Genomic DNA, 27415 nt, shown 5'->3' with positions numbered 1-27415 from the left:
TCCACCACGGCAAACGGCCCTGCGACGAGTGTGTCGCCCGCAGCGCAGCGCAGCGCAGCGCTGCATCTCCCTGGCCTCCCACCGTCCCCCGTCCCCCGTCCACCGTCCACCGTCCACCGCAAGGCAGCTGCATCCGCGCATGACGACTGCCATGCGTCAGCGTCATCACCACCATCCTCCGACCTCGTCTTGAAACCCCCAGCAGCAGCGCGAGAGACCGCCCGAACATCGCATTTGCTTCCGCACTGCTTTTCTTGCCTTGGGCCACTAACGCCATGAGTATGTTTCTCCTCCTCCTCCTCCTCGCCGCCTCTCACACCTCTCTCCCGCTCACAACCCCCGCCCATCTCCACCAACCACGCCTGCGACCACCACTGCCATGCTATGTCCGGCTACTTGTTCACTAATTGGCTCTACAACTCAGCCGCTCAGTCACTGCAAGTCGTCACCCTCTGCATACCCAACCCAGAATGGCAGGGCTTCGGCACCGACGATCAGACAACTCGCGTCAATGCTTCGCTATCCTTCAACTACCTCACCTCCTTCAACATTCGCACCCTCTCCACCCAAAGCGCGAGCAACGGCAACGATGTCACCGGCCTGATGTATGTGCCCGACCTGCCGCGCGACAGTGCTTGCGTGAATGCGAGCAGCCCATACGTCCCGCAAAATGTCACCAGGCAGGCCAATTTGCCCAACACAGATTACGATCTGATCGCCATGGTGCCGTGGCTGACACCACAATGCTCGCTGGAATACATGGAGGCAGCCCGACGCGATCCCGTTCGCGGCATGGTCTTCTTCACACCCGCCAACCACACGGGCACGCCTCCCGATGAGAAAGACCCCATGTGGGACATCCCCAATGCTGGAAGCTGGAAGCAGAAGAATGGCTTCCCCGTGTATGCCATCAATGGCGCCAGCGGCGAAATCCTGTTGAACGCAAGTGCCCAATACAGTGGCAACATGACTGACGTACCCTATGGCCACCAGCTCACCGAGTTCTACGACGCTCGTGACTACGTTCGCTTGTACATGGATATCGATACCGGTGAGTTTTCTCTCCCCTAAACTCGCACAACTATCCAAAAATATGGACTATACTCATCTCGGTGCAGGGAATGGCACTTCGCTCCCATCACTATGGGTCTTCCTCCTTGTGGTACTCGGCATTTTGCTATTTATCATCGGCGCGACGAGTCTTACCATGCACTGGCTGCAGCGTCGTAGACGACAGTCCCTGCGTCGGCGCGTCATGAGCGGCGAAGTCGACCTGGAAGCACTTGGCATCAAAAGACTTACAGTGCCTCAGGACCTCCTCAGTGAAATGCCACTTTACACCTACGGAACTGGTGCTGCCGTGGCCGAAGTCTCAAAATCTGGAAACTCCAACAAACAGGCAATGCTGGACGCCGAGAAGCTTGACGGTACAACTCACAGTGAATCGGTCAACTCGTCGATGAACTCTATCGGCCGGCCTACCCCTGCCCGCACTGCAAGTTACCGCCCGACACCATTGTCCCAACCGACTTGCGCGATTTGCCTCGACGACTTTGTAGCCGGTAGCGCTGAACAGCAAGGCACCGTCGTGCGCGAGCTTCCTTGCCACCATATCTTTCACCCAGAGTGTGTCGACACTTTCTTGCGAGATAGCAGCAGTCTATGCCCGATGTGCAAAAAGACTGCTTTACCCAAAGGCTACTGTCCTCGAGTCATCACGAATGCGATGGTTAGGAGGGAGCGCATGATCAGACAAGTTCGAGAACGTGTCACTTTGGATCCCGACACTGTCGAGGATGATGTCGATCCGACATCTTTTGGCCAGCGTGTTCGGAGAATGCCAGGAATTCGACACTATCGACAAAGCCGGATGAACAGCATGACGCCCGCAACCAATAGCCAGCAAATGACCCAATTTGGACCGGCCCCAGCAACAGCGAACAGCGGGATACCTCTGCAACGCCCGGACGCTTCGACTGCAGAGATACAGCCTGTGCAACAGGTACAGCCACCAGCCAGTGCCAGTCATCGCAATTGGGCGCAGAGGCGGGCAGAGAATATGCTTGGACGCCGGGCGCCTGAAGATCCAGAGGCGGAAGAAGCACAGCGGTCTTCGGCGTGGCGAAAAGCTCTCCATGGACTTTTCCCGCGAAGATGATGATCTTGGACTTCATATCTCGAAGGCTCAGAGATGGTTTCGGTCATTGCTATTTCATTCATTTATGATACCCCACATTGAATTGTATATTTGTACATAAAAACTGCGCATTCGAGCGAGGCGTCTGGTTGGTTGTATTTACGGCATTGCGGCAAGGTTGGTTCTGAGGGAGGATGAACCGTGAAGCCATTTCATGAGACACGATGACACCAAAGGGCAGGCAGACAACAGCTTCGAAGCAAATATTTTTACTAGCGAGAGGAAAGCAAGCATTCATTTGTGCTGCCGGTTTCAGAATCCGGCGATACGCGCCTTCACTCATGATCTCTATCTCTGAACACTTCTCTCTAAACTCTACTGTACTGTACTGTACTGTATTCAAATTAAATTTTTTTTGGCTTGGCATTATGTATATACAAGTGAGCGCTGCAGCAGAGATATTCTTACCGCTTACCTTTCTTTACCTTTACTTGCAGCTCGATGTTACTTACGCTAGTTGTATTCTTTTCTCACGGCCTCTTCTTTTTTTTTCAATTTTCGGCCTTTTATCTCGAATTTCTTTTTTTTTCCCTTTTCTCACATCGATATCCTCGGAAAAAAAAGTTTGTTTTTCTCTCATAATGTCAAGTCGTGAAAGCGGCTTTTGGGTTTTTGGGTTTTAGGCGAAGTTTTTGGTTCGATTAAAGGTGCTGGATTTTACGGGCTTTGGAAGAATATGTTGGTTGTGTTGTTTCGTAGGACCTACTTTATCTCCCTTGCAAGGAAGTTTGGGGAGTGGAGGACTTGCGAATTGATGAGGTGCGGATTGGAAGTTTGGGGTTTGAACCGGTCACACGGACATCGCGAAGAAGCAAGCCTGTTTTCCTTAGAATGGTTGTTGCGCAAGGTACCAGCTTGCATAAGCAATAATGACAGCGAGCAGTGCACACAGTGAGGAGATGCGTTTTTTCGACCTTGCTTGCCAGTCCTGAGCCGCAAAAAGGCTGGGAAGATTGTGAGCGGACTGGATTATGCGTTTGGATTTGAAGTCGAATGTGGGTTTACTTGTGTTCGGCGTGGCCTGTTGCTGCGAGAAACTGGGCTGGAAAGTGGTGTTTGATGCGGCCGTAAACTTTTGATCATGAGCTTTCGAAGCCTCTTCGAGCTTGACCCTCGCCTGACTTGTGTACGCGCCAAAAGCAGCCAAAGCATCCTGATAATCCGATCCTGCCGACTTGGATTTTTCCTCTCTCGATCGTAAGAAAGCCAGAGTAATCGCAAAAACTTCCTCGACGCTTAATGAGTAGTCAGGAAAAATATCGACCCAGCGTTTTCAGCTCTTCATCCGGGATCAGGCTCAGTAGCGAGAAGACCTTATCTCGCGCATCCGCACACTGACTATGTCGATAGTTGGCAAGGAGATTCAAAAGCGGCTGTCGATGAATCGGAAATCGATCTGGATTCCGGGTTCGCAGGAAAGGCACGGTAGCCAGCCATCCTTCAACCTGTGTTCGATGGTGCGCTGACGATAATAGAGATCTGAAGTGCTCGAAATCAAACGTCTGCTTTCCCACCGCGAGCTGAACTTCCCTCGCGAGAAGCAATTCTTGTACGATCCACATCCGTTTCCAGTGTGGTCGGCCAGCAATTTCGGGGAAATTTTCTGCCAACGACCAGTCTCCGTTTTTGGGCGCAGATCCAAGCCATGCGGTGACTGTCAAGGCATTTCGAAAAAAATCTGGTCCATGATACGCACTTGTTGGTTACGTTCTTGTATGTCTTGTTGGTTTATGCACAGAGCGTCGAACTCGACCTAGATATGCTGCCATTCGGATTTTCGGGTTATTTGGTCGAGGAAAGCGTAGAGGTTGGGTCGTACGGCGATGTTTTGGTTGTTGAGGGTGATGTTCTTGCTAGGTGGTTCATCGCCCCAGGCATATGAGATTGCGGTGTATGGAGGTGTTTTGTTTAGGGGAAAGTTTTGGATGGAGAATTCGGGGTTTCTTGTGCTCGAATTTCGCTCATGGACTTCTAGAAGTCGAATTTCGCCCTTCTTGAGACGGACATGGCTGTGAAGAGTTGGATTGCTGTGGCTTATGCTGAATGGACGGGATAGTCCTCCAAGGTATTGGGTCCAGAAAGGTCGACATGACGAGCTCGATCTGAGTGTAGCTACAACGCTAGACATCAGATGAACATGGCCATAGCTGTGTCTCTTCGAAACGCGAGCTATGCTACATAGGCTGAGTGTGAGATGGGTGGCTGGGAATGTTTTTATAGCCGAGCCGGAGTCGAGTCCGAGATTTGTGATGGATGTCGTCAGCGACAACCTTGCTGAGCTTCATCAAGTGAGCCGCATTTCTGTTTCCCGGGCTGCTTCTGCGAACGCCATCCTGGATCACTTGTTTCACATAGCATTGCGACAATGTTCTCCACACGCCTCTTTCGACCTGCACAGCAGCTCTCGAGTGTAAGTGAACGTGAAAGCCATGCATTCTGCCCTCCTCCGCTTCACCATAACCTGTGACGGCAACGTCAATGGCTGACAAACTTGCAGCACGTTCGAAGATACGCTTCCGAAGCACCAAAGTCTGGGGGCGGCAATGGACTCCTCATCGGAGGCATTGCTGCGGCAGCACTAGGCGGTGGCTACTACTTCATGTCAGGCACAAAAGACCCAGTCGCAAAGGCAGAGGAGCTCACGGCAGCTGCATACGAGAACAAGCCTCCATCGATGGGAGGTCCGCCAGACAAGGTCTTCATCGGCGGCGACCAGGGCTTCGTCAAGTTGAAGTTGGACAAGTCTGAGTCCGTGAGCCACAACACCAAGAGGCTGCGATTCGCATTCGAGAACCCAGATGCAGTCAGCGGACTTCCCGTAGCCAGCGCACTCATTACAAAATTCAAGGGCCCAGAGGATGAGAAGCCAACAATCAGACCATATACACCAGTCAGCGACGAGGAAGAGCGAGGTTTTTTGGATCTGCTCGTGAAGCAGTACAAGGGAGGTCCAATGTCCACACACTTGCACGAGATGGAGACAGGTCAAACACTCGAGTTCAAGGGACCTATTCCCAAATATCCCTGGGAAGCCAACAAGCACAACCACATCGCGCTTCTCGCTGGTGGAACCGGTATCACTCCAATGTATCAACTCTGCCGACAAATCTTCAAGAACCCAGCGGACAAGACAAAGGTAACGCTAGTCTTTGGCAACGTCACTGAGGAGGACATTTTGCTCAAGAAGGAATTTCAAGATCTGGAACAGCAGTTTCCACAGCGATTCCGTGCATTCTACGTCCTTGACAACCCACCGAAGGGTTGGAAGCAGGGAAAGGGCCACATCACCAAGGATCTGCTCAAGACCGTGATGCCAGCTCCTGACGAGGAGAACATCAAGGTGTTTGTTTGCGGACCACCTGGTCTATACAAGGCCATCTCGGGCGCGAAGAAGAGCCCGGCTGACCAGGGCGAGCTGAGCGGCATCCTGAAAGAACTTGGTTACGAGAAGGACCAGGTGTTCAAGTTTTAAGGCAGATGTCATCAGCGACCATGTACAGATACCTAGAGCACGATCGTGCATGTTACAATAGAGTAAAGAGCCATCTGTTTGCGTTGGATAAGACTGGCGCTCACGCTTCGATCAGGCTGTTCTGTGGAGCATGTCGACTGGACACGACGTGAAAACGATAACGGAGCAGCAATGCGACACTTCCGAATGGTTGATCAATTCATGTGGATCATCTTCCAACCCCCCAAATGCTGCATTCCACGTAAGCCGGTTGTCCATTATTCAGCAGTCCAAAAATGCATCTCGTTACGGTCTTTGTGCGCCCAGTGCCGACTCCCGAGTAGGTTGCGTGGGAGGATCTCTGCTAGTACATTCCCTTCTCTTCCCTTCGCGCTTTAGTCATATTATTTTGTACTTTTGCGGCGCCAATGCGGGCACTGCGGGCTGCCGGGTCACAGTCTTTCCATGCACGAGGGCACACAGACTTTCGTTGGCTCTTTAGAAATCAAACGATGAATCATTGCCCTTTCTTGCTGATAGTAGACTAGACGCGTCGGCACCAATGGTGTGAGTAGTGTTCTTTTCACTTCGAGCCAGTGACGTCTACATGCCCATTTTCTTCTGTCTCTCCTCTCTGCTGGGAATTCTTGGGCATTGATCACTCACACTCATCATGCAGTCCTTCTTACAATACAAGAGATTCAAAACTACAGTCGAAGCACAACTAGAAAGAGATCGCGCAAAAGCACAGGCTTTGCGGACGGGAAGACGTCCAGAGCTCCAACCAGACTCGCCGCAATCGACCACCTCAGACCACAGCAAACATGAATTAGAGAAAGACATTGAACGAGGCGAGTTTGCCACTAGCAGTGCAGTACTAGAACCTCAGGGCAGACGGGATCCTAACCATGTCCTTCGCAATACTGCAGCTGAGAAGGACGACAATCAAGAACCTGCCGAGGACACTCCAACCGCTGAGGAGCAAGACGACGATGACGACGGTGACGATTACGAGCTGGCAGCCCATCGCACCACTGGCGCCCTTTCCAGGATCTCAACGCAGCAAAGTGCTGGCGTCCGTCTAGGTCAAGTCCTCACAGGAATCGAAGTACGAAAACGAAAGACGATCGAAGGAGGCGACGGACAAGTGTTCGTCGTCGATTACGAAGGACCAGATGATCCCAGCGATCCTCACAACTGGACTATGCTCAAGCGAATTCGATGTACTTCCATCGTAGCATCGATCGGATGTGTGGTCGGACTAGCCAGCGCCATTGACAGTAGCGCTCTTCCCCAAGCAGCGGCAGAGTTTGGAGTGGCTGAAGTGGTCGAGTCAATGGCTACCGGTCTCTTCTTGATCGGTTTCGGATGCGGTGCATTATTTGCCGGACCGATTAGTGAGACTGTAGGACGGAATCCGGTCTATATTGCGACTTTGGCGATTTATATGCTGTTCATCATGGGATGTGGCCTGGCACCAAATATCCAGACCCAGCTCACATTGCGATTCTTTGCCGGACTTTTCGGCTCCACGCCTTTGACCTGTGCTGGCGGGAGCATCTCTGATATGTGGAACCCTCTGGAGCGCGTCTATGCATTCCCAGTCTTTGCGAACGCGGCATTCACCGGCCCGTTGCTAGGTCCAATTGTAGGAGGATACATTGCACAATCCGACCGATTGTCCTGGCGCTGGGTCGAATGGATCACGTTGATAATTTCAGGTCTAGTACTAGGATTAGTAGTCCTATTCCAGCCCGAAACATACCCTCAGACGCTGCTGAAATGGAAAGCAGAGCATCTCCGAGCAATTACTGGCGACGACAGATACCGGGCTGCGATCGAAGTCCGACAGGACTCGTTGGCTTCTCGACTCAGCCGTGCACTTTATCGTCTATCTATTAATAATATGACAACTTAACAAAAGTTGGGGCCCCTTTAGGCTTAGTGCGGCTTAAAACGGGCCAACGGCGGCCTCTAATTAGTGGACGCGAGGAACGTTAATACCTTAGCGATTCGGAAGGGCGTAGACGTCGTAGTATATACCGCGACGAGCTATAACTTCGATAGTAGTCTCGAAAAGGGCGTCTTCGTCGTATATACCTTATCCGGCGGTATTTACTCGAAGCGGTATACTCGATCGCGCTAGTAGCCCTATAGGAAGCGTAATTTAGTACGTACGACCGGTACCGAGGCCCTACTATCGCGAGCTCCGCTATCGGGGTCTTATAAATACAATACTATCGACCCTCTTAGTCGCTATCGTAGCTCTATCGACCTCTACGGCCTTCGAGAAGCTATACGAAATTGCGGTATCCTTCGCTCGCGAGTCCTAAGGAAGGCGCGCGTTACGTATACGACTATAGCAGCCGCGTATAACGCGCCTACGTCCGGAGATATAACGACTTTAGTAGGCGCGCGGTTATTAATTGCTACTATAACAACCTAATATCGCGATCGACTATTATAGACTCTACTAGAACCGACCTCGATCTAACTTCCCTAGCCGCTAGGTACTTATTCGCGTCGTACCGGTATAGATCTAACGAGGGCCCGCTACTAACTACCTATCGCAGTCTCTCGAGGCCTACCGTAATACTCGCGAAGACGTACGCTTAAGATTAAGGTCTTAAAGGGTCCGAGGTATAGAAAGCTATAGTAAGTAGTACGGTAGCGGTCGTACCCCGATATAGCGGCTAACAATTCTAGTATAAGGAGGTTTACGGTACTTAGTAGGAATTACCGTAAAAGTCGGTAGTTTTCTTTACGAAGATATAGTAAGACTCGCTACTACTTAGCCCGCTATAGAGGATTCTCGATCTACGGCGGTTCGGCTTATTTCCTTCGTTTAGTATCGTCCCTCGGAAGCTAGACCTTAGATAGATATTCGAATCGCAGCTAGTAGAAGGATCGACTATCGCGAAGCCTCTTAAGGTGTTTTATATCGCTACTAGCCTTTTCTATAACGACGTCGCTAATAAGGCGGCTATAAAGGTCCTCGAGATCTAGTATTAATTCGATACGATATCCGGCTATAGTATTAGCGTCGCCTTGCTCTTAGAGAGTACTACTCGCGATTAAGAACGGACGGTATAGCTCCCGGCCCTGTTTAGCGATAAGTACGCTAAGATAACCTACTTCTTAGACTATTTCCGGCTCCTCCGTAACGGTATAGGCTTCGACTAGGTAGCGACGCGGAGTTGTCTCTTAACTATATATAGCGCTCCCGTCCGGCGAAAGCCTTTATTATTATTATTCGGTCTCGCCCCGCTAGAGGAGTATCGTAGCGAGTCGAGCGTTATAATAAACTAAGGCGCGGGCAATCGTAGTACCGAGCGTAAGGGAGAATATAGTATTTAGGGAGGTTACGGAAGGAAATCTACGATAATCTTAGTACATTTGTTGTGATTTTTAGCGTACTATCTACTTAACGGACATCTTTTTATATCCCTCGATACGATATAAATTTATAGCTCTAGAAGACATATCTTACCGAATTATACCGCTAGAGGTAGACGACGCGCTCCTTCGCCTTAACTCGAGTCCTTAACGACTTCGTTCGTATTAATACCTCCCTAGCGACGATACCGACGTTATAGTAGTAGGATCTAAGCTAGAGTAGTAAGCGCAAGGTCGAGTGTTCGTCGTCGCGTCGCGAGAGACCGTTATTGTTATCGCGAGTCGCTTTATATCGTCGCTTTATATCGTCGCTTTATATCTATTAGCTAGTATAGGCTTAGCGCGTAGCGACGGTTACGTATACAAATAGTAATGTTGCGGCGTTACGCGTCGTCTAAACATTACTACTATAATAACTAATATAGCGACTACTTCTACGTAGCTATATCTACCTCCTTCTAGTTGTCGATATTACTAGTAGCGACCTCGATAAAGGCGCCCCTCCTATACGGTCTTAGCTACTATAGCCCTCCCTAATAGTAAGTCTCTAGCGTATCGGTCGCCGTACGCTACCTTCGCTAATATCGAGCTATAGAGATAGACGTTCTATATAGTATACCGTAGCGAGCCTTTTAATATTAGGAATTGAATCGCGCTATAGCCGAGATTAAGCACCCTCGCGCTTCTATACGACTTCGCTAACTACTCGCTACGGGCCGGGCCCCGGTATATTAAGAAGCGCTATAAGACATATATAAGCTAGTTACTAAGAAGGTATTGCGCCGCGTACGCGAGAACCGTAATATAGACAAGAATAACGGCTTCTCTCCTAAACCTCCGTACTACGGCGTTATAGATTACCGGCCGTCTAGGCATATATCGAGATTGGTATCTCTAGTTATAAATAAGATCTACTAGCGGACGGAGTCTCGGGACGAAGAATACGTAGTACGTATTCTCGCATATCGTCTAGTATATAGTAGTAGAAAGCTAACTCCTATAGATCTCCGTACCTAAGTAGTCGTAGGATAAGTACCTAGACGGTAACCTTAACGTTATTACTACTTAGGCGTAACGGGAAGAGTAAATAGAAGGATCTATCGTCTACGTTAATCTATATACGAATACTAATAGGCTCGACGAACTCGACGAGTTCGAGCTAAGACTGTACCTCTAAAAGTCTAACTCGCTATTTCCTCGGTATTGTCGCTAGGTATATCCGTCGCGTACCCTAAGAATATAGCGCTTTTGCTAACCGGTTCTAGATCGAATTCGCGTAGATAAAGCTTGCTACTATATAGCCGTTCGGTATAGATCGCTTCGTCGTCGTTCCTCTACGCGCGTATCCTACTATAACGAGCTAAACGGATAGCACCTTTGTATAGAGGGTCCTAGTTAGGTGCGACCTACGGTTGTTAGAGGAAATCTGTCTTCCTAGCGCTATCGATGCTTTACTATAATATAACTAACTCTTCGACTTTCCGCGAAACGATAGCTATATTAAATACTACGACTTCTTCGACGTAGAGGCAGGAAGGGACTTCGATATAAAAAGGAGGCTATAGTTAGTATAGAATGCGGCTAATTTCGGTTATACTTAAATCGATACGGACGACGCGATAGTAATCCTTAATATAGGGCGTAGGAATAGAGAGTTTTATCGTCTAGAGATATATATAGGAACGGGAGAGTAGTACGTTTCCTTAGGACTGCTATAAGCACGGTGCTCGCGCCCTAGAGACAGACGCTATCGTAACTTAGAAAGAAGGCGGAGGAGCCTAAGTACGGTATCGTAGGTAGAGCAATCTATCTCCTTTAGTCTATAAACTTTCTGTACTTGTTATCGTCTCTAGGCCGTAATTTGCCCTTACGCGACGTCTTCGATAGCGTAGCGGCGCGTAGGGTATATTTAAAGCTGCATCTCGTTCTTACTACGCGTAAAGACAACACGCTCTCTAAATAGACAGCGGTACCGGACAAGTTAGAGGCCCTAGATAGACCGACACGTTTAGTTTTAGTCTCTATCTCGTCTTAGTATAGATAAGAAAGCACGCACCTTAGAAGGCTAGGGGTTTTGCTACGCGTAAAGACAATACGCTCTCTAAATAGACGGCGGTACCGGACAAGTTAGAGGCCCTAGATAGACCGACACGTTTGGTTTTAGTCTCTATCTCGTCTTAGTACAGATAAGAAAGCACGCACCTTAGAAGGCTAGGGGTTTTTTTTTATATATATAAAGTTCTAGTATCCTTAAAACACGCAGGCGCTCCCGCTTAGCGCGGCAGCTCCCGGATGCGGGGAAAATCACGTACAGGAACTCTAGAATTCGCGGCTATAGCTAGCCGCCTTACGCGAGCGCAAAAGGATAGCTAATAGAGGATTCGAACCTCTAATACTAAAAGTTATACCCTCGCTAGTCGCTACCCCGTGTCTCTATAAGGACTACGAGCGAATAACTCTTACTATCTAGAACCGATCTAATTAGCTAGAGGGTTACAGAATATAGATTATTATATAGATTAAAAAAAAAAGGTATAGCTAATAAGGGAATTGAACCCCCTATCCGGACGATTTAGCAGATCGTAGATCGCCTTATACTAATTTTACCGCACCCTTAAAGGTACGGTCGGCTAATATATTCGAGCGAATATAGTTCGGTATCTCGCTAACTAGGGCTAGCTTTAAATAACTAGCGAGAGTATAACCTTTAGGACTACCTAATTAGCTAGAGGTCTCTATTTACGTAGCGGCTATAAGCGTCCCCGCTCGCTTAGCTCCGGTTACGTATTATAAAGCCGCTCCTATCCGACCTCGCCTTTCTTCGCTATAGGAGTATATATAGTATCGGTAGAGAGTAAATAGAGGATTAGCGGAGACGACGCGAGGAGCGGGCGAGGTTTAGGAGAGGGACTCCCTTTTCGCCGTTAGGATAGCGCGGATCGATGCGTCTTACTAGTATTTCGCGACGACGAAAGCGTAGGTAGTAAATAGAGGACTAGCGGAGACGACGCGAGGAGCGGGCGAGGTTTAGGAGAGGGACTCCCTTTTCGCCGTTAGGATAGCGCGGATCGATACGTCTTACTAGCATTTCGCGACGCCGAAAGAGTAGGGAGTAAATAGAGGATTAGCGGCGTACGCGGTCGGTGCAATTTTCGCGGTAGTAGCGAGTATAGGAGAGGAGAGTAAAATATATAGTTAGATACGGGCGACGGTAAGGGTAAGACTATTTTTATTTTATTTCTACCGATTTAGGTGCTACCGGAATCGCGATATCTTTAGATACGGCCGTTAATTACCTCTAAACTCTAGCTCGTTAATAGCCTTTAGGTATACGTCGCTAACTCCCTACTTCTATAATATCTTAGGTTGCTAGTCCGTATATCTAAAGCTAGCCTTATTCTACGCCTTCTCTAATATCTAGGGCCGATACTTATTCTCCCTATCTTATATAGAGCGGAACGTAATATTGTATTAGAGGCCTTAAGTACCTTCTACTAGAAAATAGAACAGGCGGGCCTATTTGCTAGGTAGGGTTAGATTAGTGCCGGGTCCGCTAGTCGAGATATAGCTTAGCTACCTCGGGTCGAAGGTATAGAATAGCTACACCTTGCCTACTAATTCGAAGGAAGGCGACCGCGGGTCGAGGACAGGGTATACGAGAAGTAGGAGGGGGTATTCGGCGAGGGGGTAGTCTTCTACGGCGATAGTCCGGAAACGGAGCTCGCCCTAATATACCTATCCGAGCCTATAGAGGTTAGTACGAGATTAAAAATAGGCAATCCTTCCCGACGGGCTAACTTACGAATCTCTTTAGGGCCGGAATCTTGCTATCTGCCTCTAAGAAGTTATAACGATCGAAGGGGTAGGGAGAGCTATCGTCCTTTAGCTAAAAGGTAAGCTCGACTACGCCGCCGTCTACTATTTCGTACTAGTACGTCTAGTTACTATTAGCTCTAGTTTCGATATCTATATACAGCGCTAATACTTACAAACTTAGTATCTAGTTTCGCGTTTATCCTTCTATTAACCGCTATTACGATCTCGTTAGCGTATATATCGTAGCGGCGGTTATCGCGATACGCTATGTCCGGTTACCGGCCTATTCTACGGTTCTCCCTTAGGCGATCGAAGATAGAGCTAGTCTCCGGCTTAACGCCGTTGTTCTCGTTACGAAGCGACTTAGCGGCGAAGTTTAGCTCCTACTACTAAATAGCTGTAAAATCGACGTCCTCCTAGTCTACTATCGCGCGCGTTCCAATCGCTAATATAATAGTATCGGCGAAGGAAATCGAGGGGGAAATAGTCGTACTAGACTATATAAAGTATATAGAAGGGCGGCGGTCGATAGAATAACGGTTAATGTCCGTATCGCGCTCTAAGTTCGTATTAACAATCGCGTTAATATATTACTTCTAGATCGCGTTACGTACACAAACAAACAGGCAGCTACGTATACGCGTCGCGTATATTACTTCGAGATATACTTAGGACTAGGGGGTTTCGAAATAAAGGTCTTTAGAATTGCGCGATACTACCCGAACGAACATCGCTCTTTAAGAGCGCCGAGTACGGGAAATCAAGCCGAAGAACACACTATCCGAGCTAGCGTATACGTACTGTGTCGCTAATCTAGGCCTTTGATACCGAAATTGCCCTCCTAGAACGCACAGTCTTAACCGGCGCTTAGTCTATATATTTAACCGCGATCTGCCTTCCTTTAGGCGTAGTAGGCACCGTTGTAGCTTCTTTACCTTCTTCTATATTAAAATCCTCTGTATCCGCCGCCTACGACACTATCTCTAGACATGCCGGACTATCGTTTAGCGAGCTAATGTCTTAGACGCTTAAAGGCGAGTTATAGGCGTCCTCGCCTAATACCTCTAATCGGCTATTACTAACACTACTAGCTCTAGTAGGATCTAGTTTTCTAAATAGCCCCTAGCTATATACGCATCTCTCTTTAATAATCGGCGACTAGAGGATAGTACTCCCGGTAGGACCCGTATAGAGCAATCTACTTAACGCCTAAGGAATCTAGCAGCTATCCTACTAGTCTCCTAACTTTAGGCGCTTTATAGGGTGCCTATAGCCTTTCCGCGTCGAGAAATTACGAGATCGATACTACGTAAGATTAGATTACGCCGGTAAACGTAGAGCTTTCTTAGGATCGGTTAAAGAGGCGCCTATCTACCGAATACTCTCGGTCTCTCTCTCCCCTCTATATGAACTACCCTATACGAACCTACTATTCGTACTTAGTCCTCCTCCGTAATCTCGGCCGGCGAGTATCCTACTACTCTCGCAAACTATATACCCTAGATTTGATTAACTAGTTAGGGATAATTTGTCTAAACTAGATCTCGAGGGCTCGTATAGGAGTAGCATTCTAGGTAACCTTTATTTAATCTATATACTCCGCTAATACTATCTTAGGATCTAGGAATCTTCTAATCTACGGATTCTAATAATCTAACTAGCTCCGTTAAAGGAACTTCCTAGTATTAATTTCCGAATTATTACGATTCGTAAGCAAGCACTAATCGTATAGGCCCTCCTAACTAGGGTCTCCGCTATCGATTCTTCGCGATTCGTCCTCCCTAGATCTTAGACTTCTTTCGTAATATCGAATATCTAGCTATTCTATCTACAAACAACTTAGGACTAGTAAGCATTAGAGGTAGGTAGGCTAATAGCCGCGGTCCCTTCTAACCGAGATCCCTAATATCGACTCTTTACGATTCGTATACCTTATACCGCTCTAGGATCCTAATTTCCGAGGCGTACCTTAACGCTTATATTATCGACGATCTCTACGAGAAAACAACGGCTCGCTCTTAGAATTGTCCCTATCTCCGAGAGGTAGTATATAAGGACGCCTCGATGTCGTCGGTCTACTAATAGTACGTCGTAATTACCTCGCTTTTCGTACGAAAGGCCGCGATTCTTCGAACTCTATAGTACGGCGTACTCGCTTAGCTCTTCCTTACCTAAAATATCTTCTCTATCTACTCTATCTTCTTCTAGATCTAAGCGCCCGATGCTTACGCTACCGGATATAAAGAGCGCGAGGAAAGGTAAGAAGCGAGCAATACCTAGCTCTTTCGTACCGCCCGACTTTACGATTAACCTAACATCGGACGACAGTCTATCTAAGTTACGGCGTTCGTAACGACAGCCGAAGCCGAAGCGGAGATCTAGTTCCCTATTACTAGTTAAAATATCGACGGGGATAAACGTCGTATAAGACGATAATCCGTTCTAAACGATATCGTATAGAGATAAAAAGACGAAGTATAGAGCGGGTATCTCCTAATCTTCCGCTAGGCTATCGTTTCCGTATAACCGTGTTCCCGTTACCGGTCCCGCTCCTAGACTAGTAGTCGAACTGCGTTAATGCAAATTCTATTAGATCGTTAAACTAGTGTCTAACTTCTAGAGGAAGAACGGACGATTCTATAGGGTCTATACTCTAGTAGTATATTAGCGCGTAGGTTAGCATTCGAGCGATAACATTCCCTAACTTTAATAGAAAGCTTAACTTTCTACCCGTAGCAACTACGATTCTAATGCTATATATCTATAGTTAGCGTACGACGACGCATCTACCGGACTATTACCTAGGTTACGTCGAGCAAGTCCTGTCGTTAACGATACGTTAGAGGCGTTAGGGACGACGCGCGACCTCCCTAGCGCATTATCGCTATATACGTAAGGTGTTTTATCTAAAACGCTATCCGATCGTTCCCCCTTTCTTATATCTTTATCTGCTAAGCGTCCCTATACTCCGCCTACGTACGAGTTATACACTGTCGACCCGTTACGTCTAATACTATCTCCTTTGTCGCATTCGGCGTAGAGTTTACCTACCGTTATAATTCCGAGCGTTAGTCGTAGGTCCGATTCTATATCTATATTAGCAAGCGGCGCTTCTAGCATCTATACTCTACTAAGTCCGATAGGTCGCGACTATAACTAGGACGATTAGTCTATCTTGCCTAGAGACACCGTTATATAGGACGCCGAGAGGCAAGGTCCGACGCTGCCGGATATAGAGGTTCCTAATAAATACGGTCTAGACGCTTTCGATAATTACTACGACTTCGGCGACCTTCTCGATCCTTCTAGACCGATAGACGTTGAATTTACGGAGCCTTCCTATAACGCTAACTCTACGAGTTTAATTAAGAATAGTAGCTCTATCGCGCTTATAGCTCTATCGCTAGGGCCTATCTAACCGCTACTTCTACCGAGCCTTCTTTTTACCCCTAGAGCAATACCGACGGACACTACTACTGCCCCTACTAGTAGGGCTAGAGCTAGCGGTTCTAGTCCTTAGGTACGAGCTAGTTAGCCTTCTCTAGGGCGGATATCTTTTAAACGTCTAAACGATTATAACACCCTCCCTACGGCGGTCGCCGAGGCGTACCGTAGCCTAGGTCGATCGCAGGCTACTAACGCCGACCTCTTACGCCCGGAGAGGTCTACTCTTCCTAAGGCGTATGTCTCGATACTATACAAGGTAGTAATACTTAATATTAGCGATATAGTGTATACCTGCTAATACTGTTAAGCTAAGTATTAGATCCGTAAAGCATCGAACGTCCGAGTAGATAGTAAACCGTCTTCTTCTACAGATAAGAACGGTATAGTATTTATAATATATTGCGGTAGCGGCGCGGTAAAAGGTATGTTTCCGATCCCTAAACTACCTCCGTTGCTGCGGCGACTGCTTACTATAGACCTATCTAAGGATATAGAAGCAAGAACGTTCTAGGAGAACATTCGAGCCTATAATTACCGCCTCGCAATAACTTCGTTTATAGCTAAGCGTAATATACGGGTATTAGGGTATAGTTCGTTCTAGATCTACGGGGAAGCGTATTATTTAGGTAGCGGTCTCTTCGCTCCGACGGAAGATCCCTAATACGCGTAGCTATACTTTTACGACCCCGTATATACTACTAAGAGGCGTATATAGAAATCCGGCGATCGTAGATATGCTAGCCGGAACCAGAAATCTGTACTATCGCCGTAGCTAGACTACGGCACTATAATCGCGTTATATGAGATAATTACGTAATACAACGCGCTGTATTATAAGTTCGTCGCGGCTCGGGAAATGTTTATATCCTCCTAAGGACCTAGGCGCCTCGTTCTTAAGGCTATAGACCTTAGTTTGGTCTACGAAGGTATATAGGACGCGCGTCGATATAATAAGCCGGTCGTAAACGAAGTAGCCGCCCTCTATCCGGATTACGATCCGGAAGCTATTAGCGGAATAAGGGATTTTATAGTAGCAGAGCGGTTAAGTACGGGAGAGGTGTCTACTACTCTATATCGTATAAATCGCTACTATCTATACTACTTCCTTATATATTACGTCCTCCTCTAGGCGGCTAGAACTCCTAGGTTTTCGTAGGAGAACCAATTTCGTACGCGTAGTAGGAGGCACGTTACGCTTAGGGATTACTTTAGGTATATTTTGCACTATCGACTAAACCAATTTCCTACTATCTTCTACGGTCGCCGGCTCCTATAACAATTGTACGTCGACGTATATACTGTAGTAGACTTAAACGACCTGCTTTTCCTAGGTAACTATTAGAAAGAAGTATAGGCGGATACGTACGACTTAAAACAACCAAAACAGCGTAGCACGCGCGCACTATTAGGCAATAAGAATAAATACGACATCTAACGAGAGTTGTCTCGATAGATTAGCGAAGACCTACGTTACGATGTTCTTCGAACTAAGGTATAGTACGGGGAATGCGAGGGAAGCGTACGTTACGGTTTGCTATAGCGGAACCGTTTAGTCGTCCCTACGAACGGGGCTCTATTATCCGATAGCATCCTATAAGCTCTACGAATAGTTCTCCCGTCCTCGTACGTCGGCGGCGATCGGTAGATTTTATAGTGCTACCGAGATTCTATAGCTATCGTCGGCTACTTCGGCGTCCCTACGTACTTTATTACGTTTACGGCTAACCCTAACTAGCCGGAGATTAAGCGTTATTTGTTCGACTATTAGGACGCGATAGACCGCCCGGACATTACGATAAGGGTCTTTATTTAGAAAGCTAGGGAGTTTTTGTACGAGGTCTACTATAGGAACGTATTCGGTCGCTATATCGCGAGATATTAGACGGTCGAATACTAGAAGCGTAGCCTCCCTTACCTTTACCTCTTACTATAGATCGCGCCCTATTAAGCGCTAGATACTGTATCTAAGATCGATAACTTCATCCGCGCTAAGCTTCCGAGCCTAGCCGAGGACCCGGATAGCAGCGTAACGAACTTAGTTAAGGAACATATATATTATAGACCTTATAGCGCGGGCTTTCTATACGTCCCGTATATACAGTTACCTCGACACTCCGAAGGGACGTGTTCTAAGGGATTCCCTATAGAGTTCTCGGACGAGACGGTAGTAACTAACATCGCGTTTCCGAAATATCGTAGACGCCGTAATAGGAGGATATAGAATAAGAGGAGGAATCGCGCGTTCCTCTTCGATAATCGTTATATCGTACCGTACAATCTATACCTACTAAAGCGGTTTAACGCCTATATTAACGTCGAGCAGGTCCGCTTATTACGGGCGATTAAATACATTAATAAGTACGTCTATAAGGGCGCCGACCGTGCGACTGCCCGCCTCGAGATTCCCGGCAACGAGATCGCTAACTACGTTAATATACGATATATTAGTCCTACGATAGCGATATATAACATCTTAGGAGGCAAGCGCTATAAAGAATAGCCCGCGGTTATTCGACTAGACGTCTACCTACCGCGCCCTAAGGGTAATATCGTATTTAACTATAACGCGACGATAGCGGACCTACGCGGCGATAGACGATAACGTACTACGCTCGTCGCGTAGTTTCGGTATAACGCGTTACTACTAGACAACGACGTGTCTTGCTAGCGCTTAACGTATCTTAAGTTTCTAAAACACTATACGCTGTATAATAAAGCGTAGAAGAAACGTTCTAAGCGCGTAGTGTACTCTATCGCGCGTCTTAACCCGCCCCTACGTCCTAAAGGCAAGATGCTATACTTAATTAAATTACTCTATATCGTTCGGGGTGCTAAATGTTTCCGCGACTTAAGGATATATAGCGGTACCGTATATAAGAGCTTTCGAGCGGCAGCGATTGTATCTAGTCTTATAAGATCGGAAGATAAATAGCTCGATACGTTCCGGGAGGCCGAGAAGATATATACCTCCCGACAATTGCGTCTTATATTCGTGCTACTTATCCTAACGGATGCGATATCCGGAGCCGACTCTACGCGATAGTAGAGTCTTCTATAGAGGGATATATATAAAGATCTATATATCGAACTGCGGCGCGGAGGCTACGTAGGAAGGTATAAGGAGATGAATGCTACTACTAAAAGTTATAGTAAGTAGTAGCTATATACCGAATTGGTTGCTAACGGATATAAGGTATCGGGCTATAGACTGCCGAGTCCCGATCCTTCGTAAGCGAAAATGCGCAGTAGCAATAACGCTATCGCTTAAGAAGAAGCGCTAGTCGATATAGGAAACGAAGACGGGAACAAACTCTACATGCAACAAAACGCCTACCTTCTTAATAACGGTCAAAGGCGAGCCTTTACCGATATTACGAACGATATCGACTAGAATCCGTTAACGGCGCACTTTTTTATCTAAGGTCCGGGAGGCTACAGGAAGACGTTCCTATACCGTATACTCGCAGCGACCTATAGAGTACGTAGCCTTATCGTACTGTATATCGCGTCTTTAGGTATCGCCGTATAGCTGCTTCCTAGTAGTCGTATAGCGCACTCCCGATTTAAACTTCCTTTAAGCAATACCGGGTAGTAGGACTGTCCTATTACGTAAGACATAATAGACGCTAAGCTAATCCGAAAGACTTATCTAGTTATTTAGGACGAAGCCGCGATACAGAATAGACGCGATATTATAGCTATATATCGACTCTTTTATAAGTTACGATTAGGTAGTAACGGCTAGGGTAACGAACTATTCTTCGCGGGAGTCCCCGTCGTATTCGGCGGCGACTAGGCATAGACTCTTCTAGTGCTTCCCGAGTATAAGAAGTCTTCGAAGGAAGCAGACGTAATAGCGATTATATTTAAAGCCTTCCTAATCTAGAATAAGATTAAGGTGCTCTATCTCTAGCAAAATATACGGCTCGTAGATAGCAATCCGCGGAACGTCGACTTCTACCGCTAGACCCTCCGTATTGTATACGACGACGTATTCGATCGATTTATTAAGCTACTAACATATATCGGAAGAGTCTAGGACCTTAGCGAGCTTATCGATTTCGTCTTTCTAAGATAGGGTGTTATTAAGGCTAAGTACGACTTAGTATTCTATCGTTCTCGAGCTATCCTTTATATAACGAACGACACCGCCTACGAGATTAACGAACGTATCGTAGACGACCTGCCGTACGGTACAATTCGCGAATATCGCTACGAGGATAAGATAGAGAAGTTGCCTAGCAATAAAGACTAGCCTCCGGAAATCTTAAGCCTTTTAAAATCTATCTAGAACACCGAGCTCTAGATTCCTTGCCTACGGATCCGGGTAGGTATACTAATAATAATTATACGGAACATCTATAAGACCGTAGGACTCGTAAACGGAACGCGGGTTATCGTCGTAAAAACACTCTAGTTCGGGGTTAAAGTTCGGAAACTGCTAGACGACGATAATTAGGAAGTGTACTAGATACCGCGAATCTAGATATATTCGAATAAAGGCCTACCGTTCACCCTTAAGCGATATTAACTTCCGCTTCGACCTTGTTTCGCAATAACGATAAACAAATCTTAGGGTTAATCCCTAGTATATATCGGCATCGACCTTCGACGGCCCGTATTTAGCTACGGCTAACTCTTCGTAGCATTCTTACGCGTTACGGACGTATGCAACCTCCGCGTGCTTATTAACGGAAAGTATACTTTAACGTAGGGCAGCGACTCCCTAAACAAGGTGTTTCGCTCGGCTCTATTATATCTACCTAAGCGTCTCTACGACTTTATTTTTAAGGATAGAAATCTGTTCGTAGGTATAACCTCGAACGTCCTATTACGCGGAGCGATACACGCTATACCTACTAGCTCTACCGGACTAGCGTAGCAACCGCGACGCCCGTAGGGTATACTTAACTACATGCCTCGAGCGTACGTTCCCGAAATCGCTAAACCGCCTACCGGTTCTACTCGAGACGCTATAGAACCCGAAGACGAGCCTAACTAGTATACTCGAAACTTTGTAGGTCTAGACCGCGAAGTAGGTAGCGATAGCAGCCTTCCGCGTAGGGTAGAAAGGGGTCCTAGGGCATTCGTGCTAGGTAACGACGAAGATAGGACGTTAGTCGATACTAGAGTCGGACGATAGCTAAGCTAGCGAGAAACTACGCTAACTATAGTACTAGCGAAAACTTCGCGCCGACCGTTATTCGTAGAACTTCCTAGATACTAACTAGACGACTCCTTAGTCTACCTCTAGAACTTAGCCCTAGGTCCTAGTAACGCCTAATAGATAATACAAGTTACGGGCAAAATAACACCTTCGAAGGAGATTGCGTAGGCAGATCTAACTAAGGCCTCGTCGACACTACCTACGCTAGTACCTATACCGACACCTCGTTCCGTATCTACGGCGCGTACAATCTAATAGATTTTTAAGAACACTACGCCTATTCTAGGTCCTTTGTTCTCTAGGAAGCGACTATCCGGACAACCTATATTGCTCTCGAAGCCTGTATCCCGCACTTAAGTCTCTACTCCGACCTCGATACTATACGCTCTAACGCTACCTCGTACTCTAAGGCTAGGCGATATTACTAAGGCAAAGGCTCCGGTTATCGTATATGAATAAGAAGCTAAGATCCTTAGTATATTTTAAGACGCAGATCTCGACTTCGATATAGAAGACTTTTAGGCTACGATTAGTAGTTATTCTCTATAATATATATATACAAAACTTCTCTATCTATACTAGCATTTTTTTCTCTTTAGGTATAGAGTTTAGCTACCTAAATACGGTTAGCGTATTACTACTTCTCCGAGGCACCGAGAACCTTGTTATTTAGCCGCCTATCCCCTGTCTATATAAGCTAAGTTCCCGGCAGTTCTCTTAGTTATCCTCCTTTCTCTTCGGGTTCTCTGCTATACTCCTAGCGCTAATACAATATCGAGCCTTAATATCGTACCTAAAGTGGGAAAGGATTACGCGCAACAGTTCGTATAAGTAGTAGTAGAAGCATATTAAAAAGGTGAAATTTAGGAAACTAGAACTACGGACTACGCGCTAGCAAAGAAAATCGTAAGCGGTAAAGGGCGAGATCTAGTATTTCGAGAGGGCTATATACGTATACTAGGAGAAGGCGTAACGTAGAAGGGTACCGACAAGAGAGCGAGGCGAGCGGCGCTAGTCTATATCCTTGGCGTAGACGCTAGAAGTTGCGCTATACTAAACTGTCCCTTTCCTTCGAAATATAGAACTTGCGAATCTAACCGTAGTTATTTCGAAGGGTGCCGTTATTCCTATAACCTAGCGCTAAAGCTACTATATAGTAATTGCGCTTATAGAGGAGATCCTAGGAGCTATACTAGCTATATAAACTATAACCAAAAGAGAGTAGTATTACTAGAATTCGAAGACAGCGGGCGGGCTTCGAAATCGAATACTCGACCTCTGTCTACGGAGTACGAATAGGAAGAGAGCACCCTAGAATATTAAGAGACTATCTCTACTAAGGATACTAGCTACTAGTAGGAATACGACTTTACCCCGGACATGTCTTAGAAAGTAGAAGAACTTAGGCGAAGTATAAGCGAAGTATAGCTCTAGCAACTCTTCGAGTTTCTAGCGGAATTGTTGTATTCTAATTCTCCTACGTTTCCGACGTAGTATATTCGAGATATATATTACGAGAGTGTTAACGAGATTGTAAGCGGTTATATACGGAAAACAGACAGTAAGCGAGCTCGTATAGGAGTCGTCGCAGCAGTAGAGCAGACTTAACTAGATTAGGTACACATTTCAAACCGACTACGATACGAATAGCAACAACGGCGGTAACGTACTAAGAAACGCGAGATTGAACATTGCTAGCTTCGCCGACCGACATTATAGGCCTAGTATATATCTATTATATAGACAGACGAGATAAAAATAGGAACGAGAAGATTGTAAGTTACTTTATAGATTTCATTTTTTACGGAGAGCTAACCAACCTCCGTAGAGTATATACATCGGTCCGCGCCCTATAGCGTAGATAGCATATCTTATCTCATTTCCTCTCGCTTTTTCTAACTTTTAACTTCTTAATTAGTATACTATTCTTAGATTATCGCGTTCTTCCGAGCAGCGGCGATACAGATTCCTATAGCAAATCGATTCCTAGGTCCTATCTAGACGAAAGGAGAGCTAGCGCCGAAGTCTCGCGTAAAGTCCGATACTAGGAGGGTAGCGTTCGACTGCGCGTTAACAGTAGAGGTGCCTAGCGACTACTAGTACTCGATAGTCTTAGCGCCGTCTTAGAGGACGACGGTATAGTAGAAGGTTAGGCGGCGTACTACGCCGCTAACGAAACGTACGAAGACTTCGCCTACGACGAGCTTTAAGGGTTAGTATATCTAGCAATATGTATTTATAAACGAGACTTACTAGAGTCGCGACCCTCTTAAAGCCGGTCTTCTTAACTAAAACTCGCTTCGTAGAGCGAGGGGGAGACTCGTCTAAGGACGTACCGGCGAGATCGATAACTTCCTTACCCTTAAATACTTAAGCTACTAACACTGTTAGCGACGCGGTTATAAAGGTTTAGCGACAATATTAAACTTACCGGTAGCGCTCGAGATCTTGCTCGGGGTTTCTATAGGGCTAGTATAGGGGGTAGGTATAGTATCTAGCTTAGTAAAGATAGAAAGGGAGTAGCAACGAGTCGTAGTAGTAGTAGTAGTAGTAGAAGTAGTAGTAAGTAGAAGAAGTTGTTATTAGAAAGGCGCGCGATCTATAAAGCGCGATTTATAACGATTTCCGCCTTATTACCTAGCGCGGCACGGCTATACCTACCGTGGAATCTTCTAGAATCTAGCTTACCCTACCCCGCTCGTCGCCTTAGCCTTTACTTATAGCACTTCGTCCTTTACTTATAGCTCTTCGAGCTACATAAACACTAGTTCCTCCTAACATTCCGCGAGCCGATTATTATCCTACTAGCACTCTACCTTACAGTTATCTATATCGTGCTCTTTACATTCCTAGACGGATATACCTACATCTTCGAGGACACCTACGGAATCTTACAAGGTCTAACCGGAGTCTGCTTCGTCGGCATTATTATTAGTCTATGCGGCGCATTAGCACTCGTCCCGATTATTTACAAATAGGCGAAGCGAGATCTGGCCAAGATCTAAGAACAAGGCGGCTTACGTCTACCTCTAGAATTCCGTCTATAGTATTCTATGCTAGGCGGTTCTATTGCGATCCCTATAAGTCTCTTCTAGATAGCTTGGACAGCGTATCTACATATCAGCATTTAGTTACTATTAGCAGCATTAGTCCTCTTCGGATACGGGATTTTGTGCGTCTTTATTAGCTGCTATTAATATATTATCGACTCGTACGAGACTTTCGCCGCGAGCGCTCTAGCTTCTATTACTTTAATCCGATATGTTACGTCTAGAGCTATAACGATTGTTAGCGTGCCTTTCTATAAGAATCTGGGAGTACATTACACTATTACGATTATAGCTTGTATTTCGGTTCCTCTTATACCTGTGCTATATGTGTTTTATAAGTATAGACCTTAGATTCGGAGTAAGAGCAAGTATGCTATTAACGAGACGCATTAGCAGAAGTGAGCTTAGGATTATTGCAGTGTTTGGCGACGGCGTCAATAGCAAGCATCTTCATTTACTAGAAAGATGTAGTCAATATATCTAAAAGTAATCGCATTCAACATGCCCCTTCCTACCTTCCTAGTCCTTACTAGGGCTTATGTAGCTCGAAGAGCTATACGAGAAGCCTAAGGCGACGAGTAGCTAAAGTCTTATCTAGACGCCTATAGTAGGCCTAATCTAAAACGCGTATAGTAAGTTATATCTAAAACGCTAATACTAAAAAGTAATATTAATCCGGAACGCGTTATAGATATTAGAAAGCACTATTTAGAAACGCTTATAGCGAGCACTATTAGGAACGCTTATAGCAAGATAGTCTTAAATATCTATAGTAACTACTTCCGGAATATGCCTATAGTAATTACTATCCGGAATACCTATAGCGAGTACTATTCGAAATATCTATAGTAAGTAGTTCTTTCCGAGTTAGAACGCTTATAGTAAGTACTACCTATAAGGCGTATAGTAAGTACTACCTATAAGGCGGATACTAAGTCTAATCTAAAACGCCTATAGTAATTTTAATCTAAAACACTTATAGGGATTCTTATTTAGAACGCTTATAATACTAAGTACTATTCGGAACGCGTATAGTAAGTCTAATCCGGAGCGCTAATAGTTAGTACTACTATCTATAACGCCTATACTAAGTTTTATTTAGAACGCGCTATATAGTAATTCTAATCCGAAACGCTTATACTAAGTCTTATCCGGAACGCGTATAGTAAGTACTATCCGGAACGCGTATAGTAGGTCTAATTCGGAACGGTAATAGTAAGTACTATTACGAACGCTTATAGTAAGTAGTACTTTCTAAAATGCCTATAGTAAGTACTATTTAGAATACTTATAGCAAGTTATATCCGAAACGCTTATAGTAAATACTACTAAAAACGCCTATAGCGAGTAGTAATATTCGAAACGCCTATAGCGGTAACTATCTAAGATATCTATAGCGAGTAGTACTATCCGGAACGCGTAGAACAAGCCTTATTTTAAACGCTTAGTATAGTTAGTTCTATATAAACCGGAACGCGTATAGCAAGTCTAATCCGAAACGATTATAGGTATTCGAACTGCTTATAGCGAGCGCTAAGTACCCTATATAACGCCTACTACGAGTACCTTATAAAACGCCTATAGCAAGTACTCTATAGAATACCTATAGCGAGTAGTACTATCCGGAACGCGTAGGATAAGCCTTATTTTAAACGCTTAGTATAGTTAGTCCTATATAGGCCGGAACGCGTATAGCAAGTCTAATTTAAAACGCTTATAGAAAGTCTTATCCGGAATATATATAGTAAGTCTAAGTCTAATCCGAAACTAAATACTTATATTAGGTACTACCCGGAAGGCCTAAAGCGAGTAGTACTATCCGGAACGCTTATAGCAAATACTATCTAAAACGCCTATAGCTAAATAGTATTCGAACTATTTATAGCAAGTACCCTATATAACGCCTACTACGAGTGCCCTAAAAAACGCCTATAGCGAGCCGGAATGCGCCTATAGTAATTGCTATCCGGAATACCTATAGCGAGTACTATTCGAAATATCTATAGTAAGTAGTTCTTTCCGAGTCGGAACACTTATAGCAAGTACTGCCTACAAGGCGTATAGTAAGTCTAATTCAAAACGCTTATAGCAACTTTAATCGAAAACAACTATAGGAATTCTAATTTAGAACGCTTATAATACTAAGTACTATTCGGAACGCGTATAGTAAGTCTAATCCGGAGCGTTAACAGTTAGTACTACTATCTATAACGCCTATACTAAGTTTTATTTAGAACGCGCTATATAGTAACTCTAATACGGATCGCCTATACTAAGTCTTATCCGGAACGCGTATAGTAAGTACTATCCGAAACGCGTATAGTAAGTCTAATATAGAACGCTAATAGTAAGTACTACTAAGAACGCCTATAGCAAGTAGTACTTTCTAAAATACCTATAGTAAGTACTATTTAGAATACTTATAGCAAGTTATATCTGAAACGCCTATAGTAAATGCTACTAAAAACGCTTATAGCGAGTAGTATTATTCGAAACGCTTATAGCGGTAACTATCCGAGATATCTATAGCGAGTAGCACTATCCGGAACGCCTATAGCAAATACTATCTAAAACGCCTATAGGCTATAGTAAATAGCATTAGAACTACTTTTAGCGGACACCCTATATAACGCCTACTACGAGTACCTTATAAAACGCCTATAGCGAGCACTCTGTAGAACACCTATAGCGAGTAGTACTATACGGAACGCGTAGGAGTCGGTAGGACAAGCCTTATTTTAAACGCTTAGTATAGTTAGTCCTATATAAACCGGAACGCGTATACTAAGTCTAATCTAAAACGCTTATAGAAAGTCTTATCCAGAATGTATAAATCAAGTCTAAGTCTAATCCGAAACTAAATACTTATATTAAGCACTATCCGGAAGGCC

At 45.7% G+C, this 27415-nt stretch overlaps 4 protein-coding genes across 4 annotated transcripts; all 4 read left to right on the top strand.

The window, feature by feature from the left end:
- The first annotated feature begins 12 nt into the window (after positions 1 to 12).
- On the top strand, positions 13 to 2474 carry MYCFIDRAFT_164036 (uncharacterized protein). Its single transcript, XM_007927938.1, has 3 exons — positions 13 to 279; positions 425 to 1051; positions 1119 to 2474. Exons 1-3 carry the CDS (start codon positions 276 to 278, stop codon positions 2156 to 2158), a joined length of 1671 nt encoding a protein of 556 aa, XP_007926129.1. The 5' UTR covers positions 13 to 275; the 3' UTR covers positions 2159 to 2474.
- A 2018-nt stretch (positions 2475 to 4492) lies between these two features.
- Positions 4493 to 5873, top strand: MYCFIDRAFT_87623 (uncharacterized protein). The gene is made up of 2 exons (XM_007927937.1): positions 4493 to 4607; positions 4695 to 5873. Exons 1-2 carry the CDS (start codon positions 4563 to 4565, stop codon positions 5667 to 5669), a joined length of 1020 nt encoding a protein of 339 aa, XP_007926128.1. The 5' UTR covers positions 4493 to 4562; the 3' UTR covers positions 5670 to 5873.
- Positions 5874 to 6321: 448 nt separating this feature from the next.
- MYCFIDRAFT_2811 (uncharacterized protein) lies at positions 6322 to 7539 on the top strand (the record flags this gene model as incomplete). The annotated part of the gene is made up of 2 exons (XM_007927501.1): positions 6322 to 6418; positions 6530 to 7539. Coding segments are annotated over 2 exons (1107 nt in total), but the record flags the coding sequence as incomplete, so codon positions are not given.
- Positions 7540 to 24671: 17132 nt separating this feature from the next.
- Positions 24672 to 24875, top strand: MYCFIDRAFT_36122 (uncharacterized protein; the record flags this gene model as incomplete). The annotated part of the gene is made up of 1 exon (XM_007927542.1): positions 24672 to 24875. A coding segment is annotated over one exon (204 nt), but the record flags the coding sequence as incomplete, so codon positions are not given.
- Positions 24876 to 27415: the final 2540 nt, after the last annotated feature.

The sequence above is a fragment of the Pseudocercospora fijiensis genome, assembly GCF_000340215.1.
Source record: "Pseudocercospora fijiensis CIRAD86 unplaced genomic scaffold MYCFIscaffold_4, whole genome shotgun sequence".
NCBI lineage: Eukaryota > Fungi > Ascomycota > Dothideomycetes > Mycosphaerellales > Mycosphaerellaceae > Pseudocercospora > Pseudocercospora fijiensis.
The sequence above is the reverse complement of the archived record's forward strand: the minus strand, read 5'-3'. Positions and strand labels throughout refer to the sequence as shown.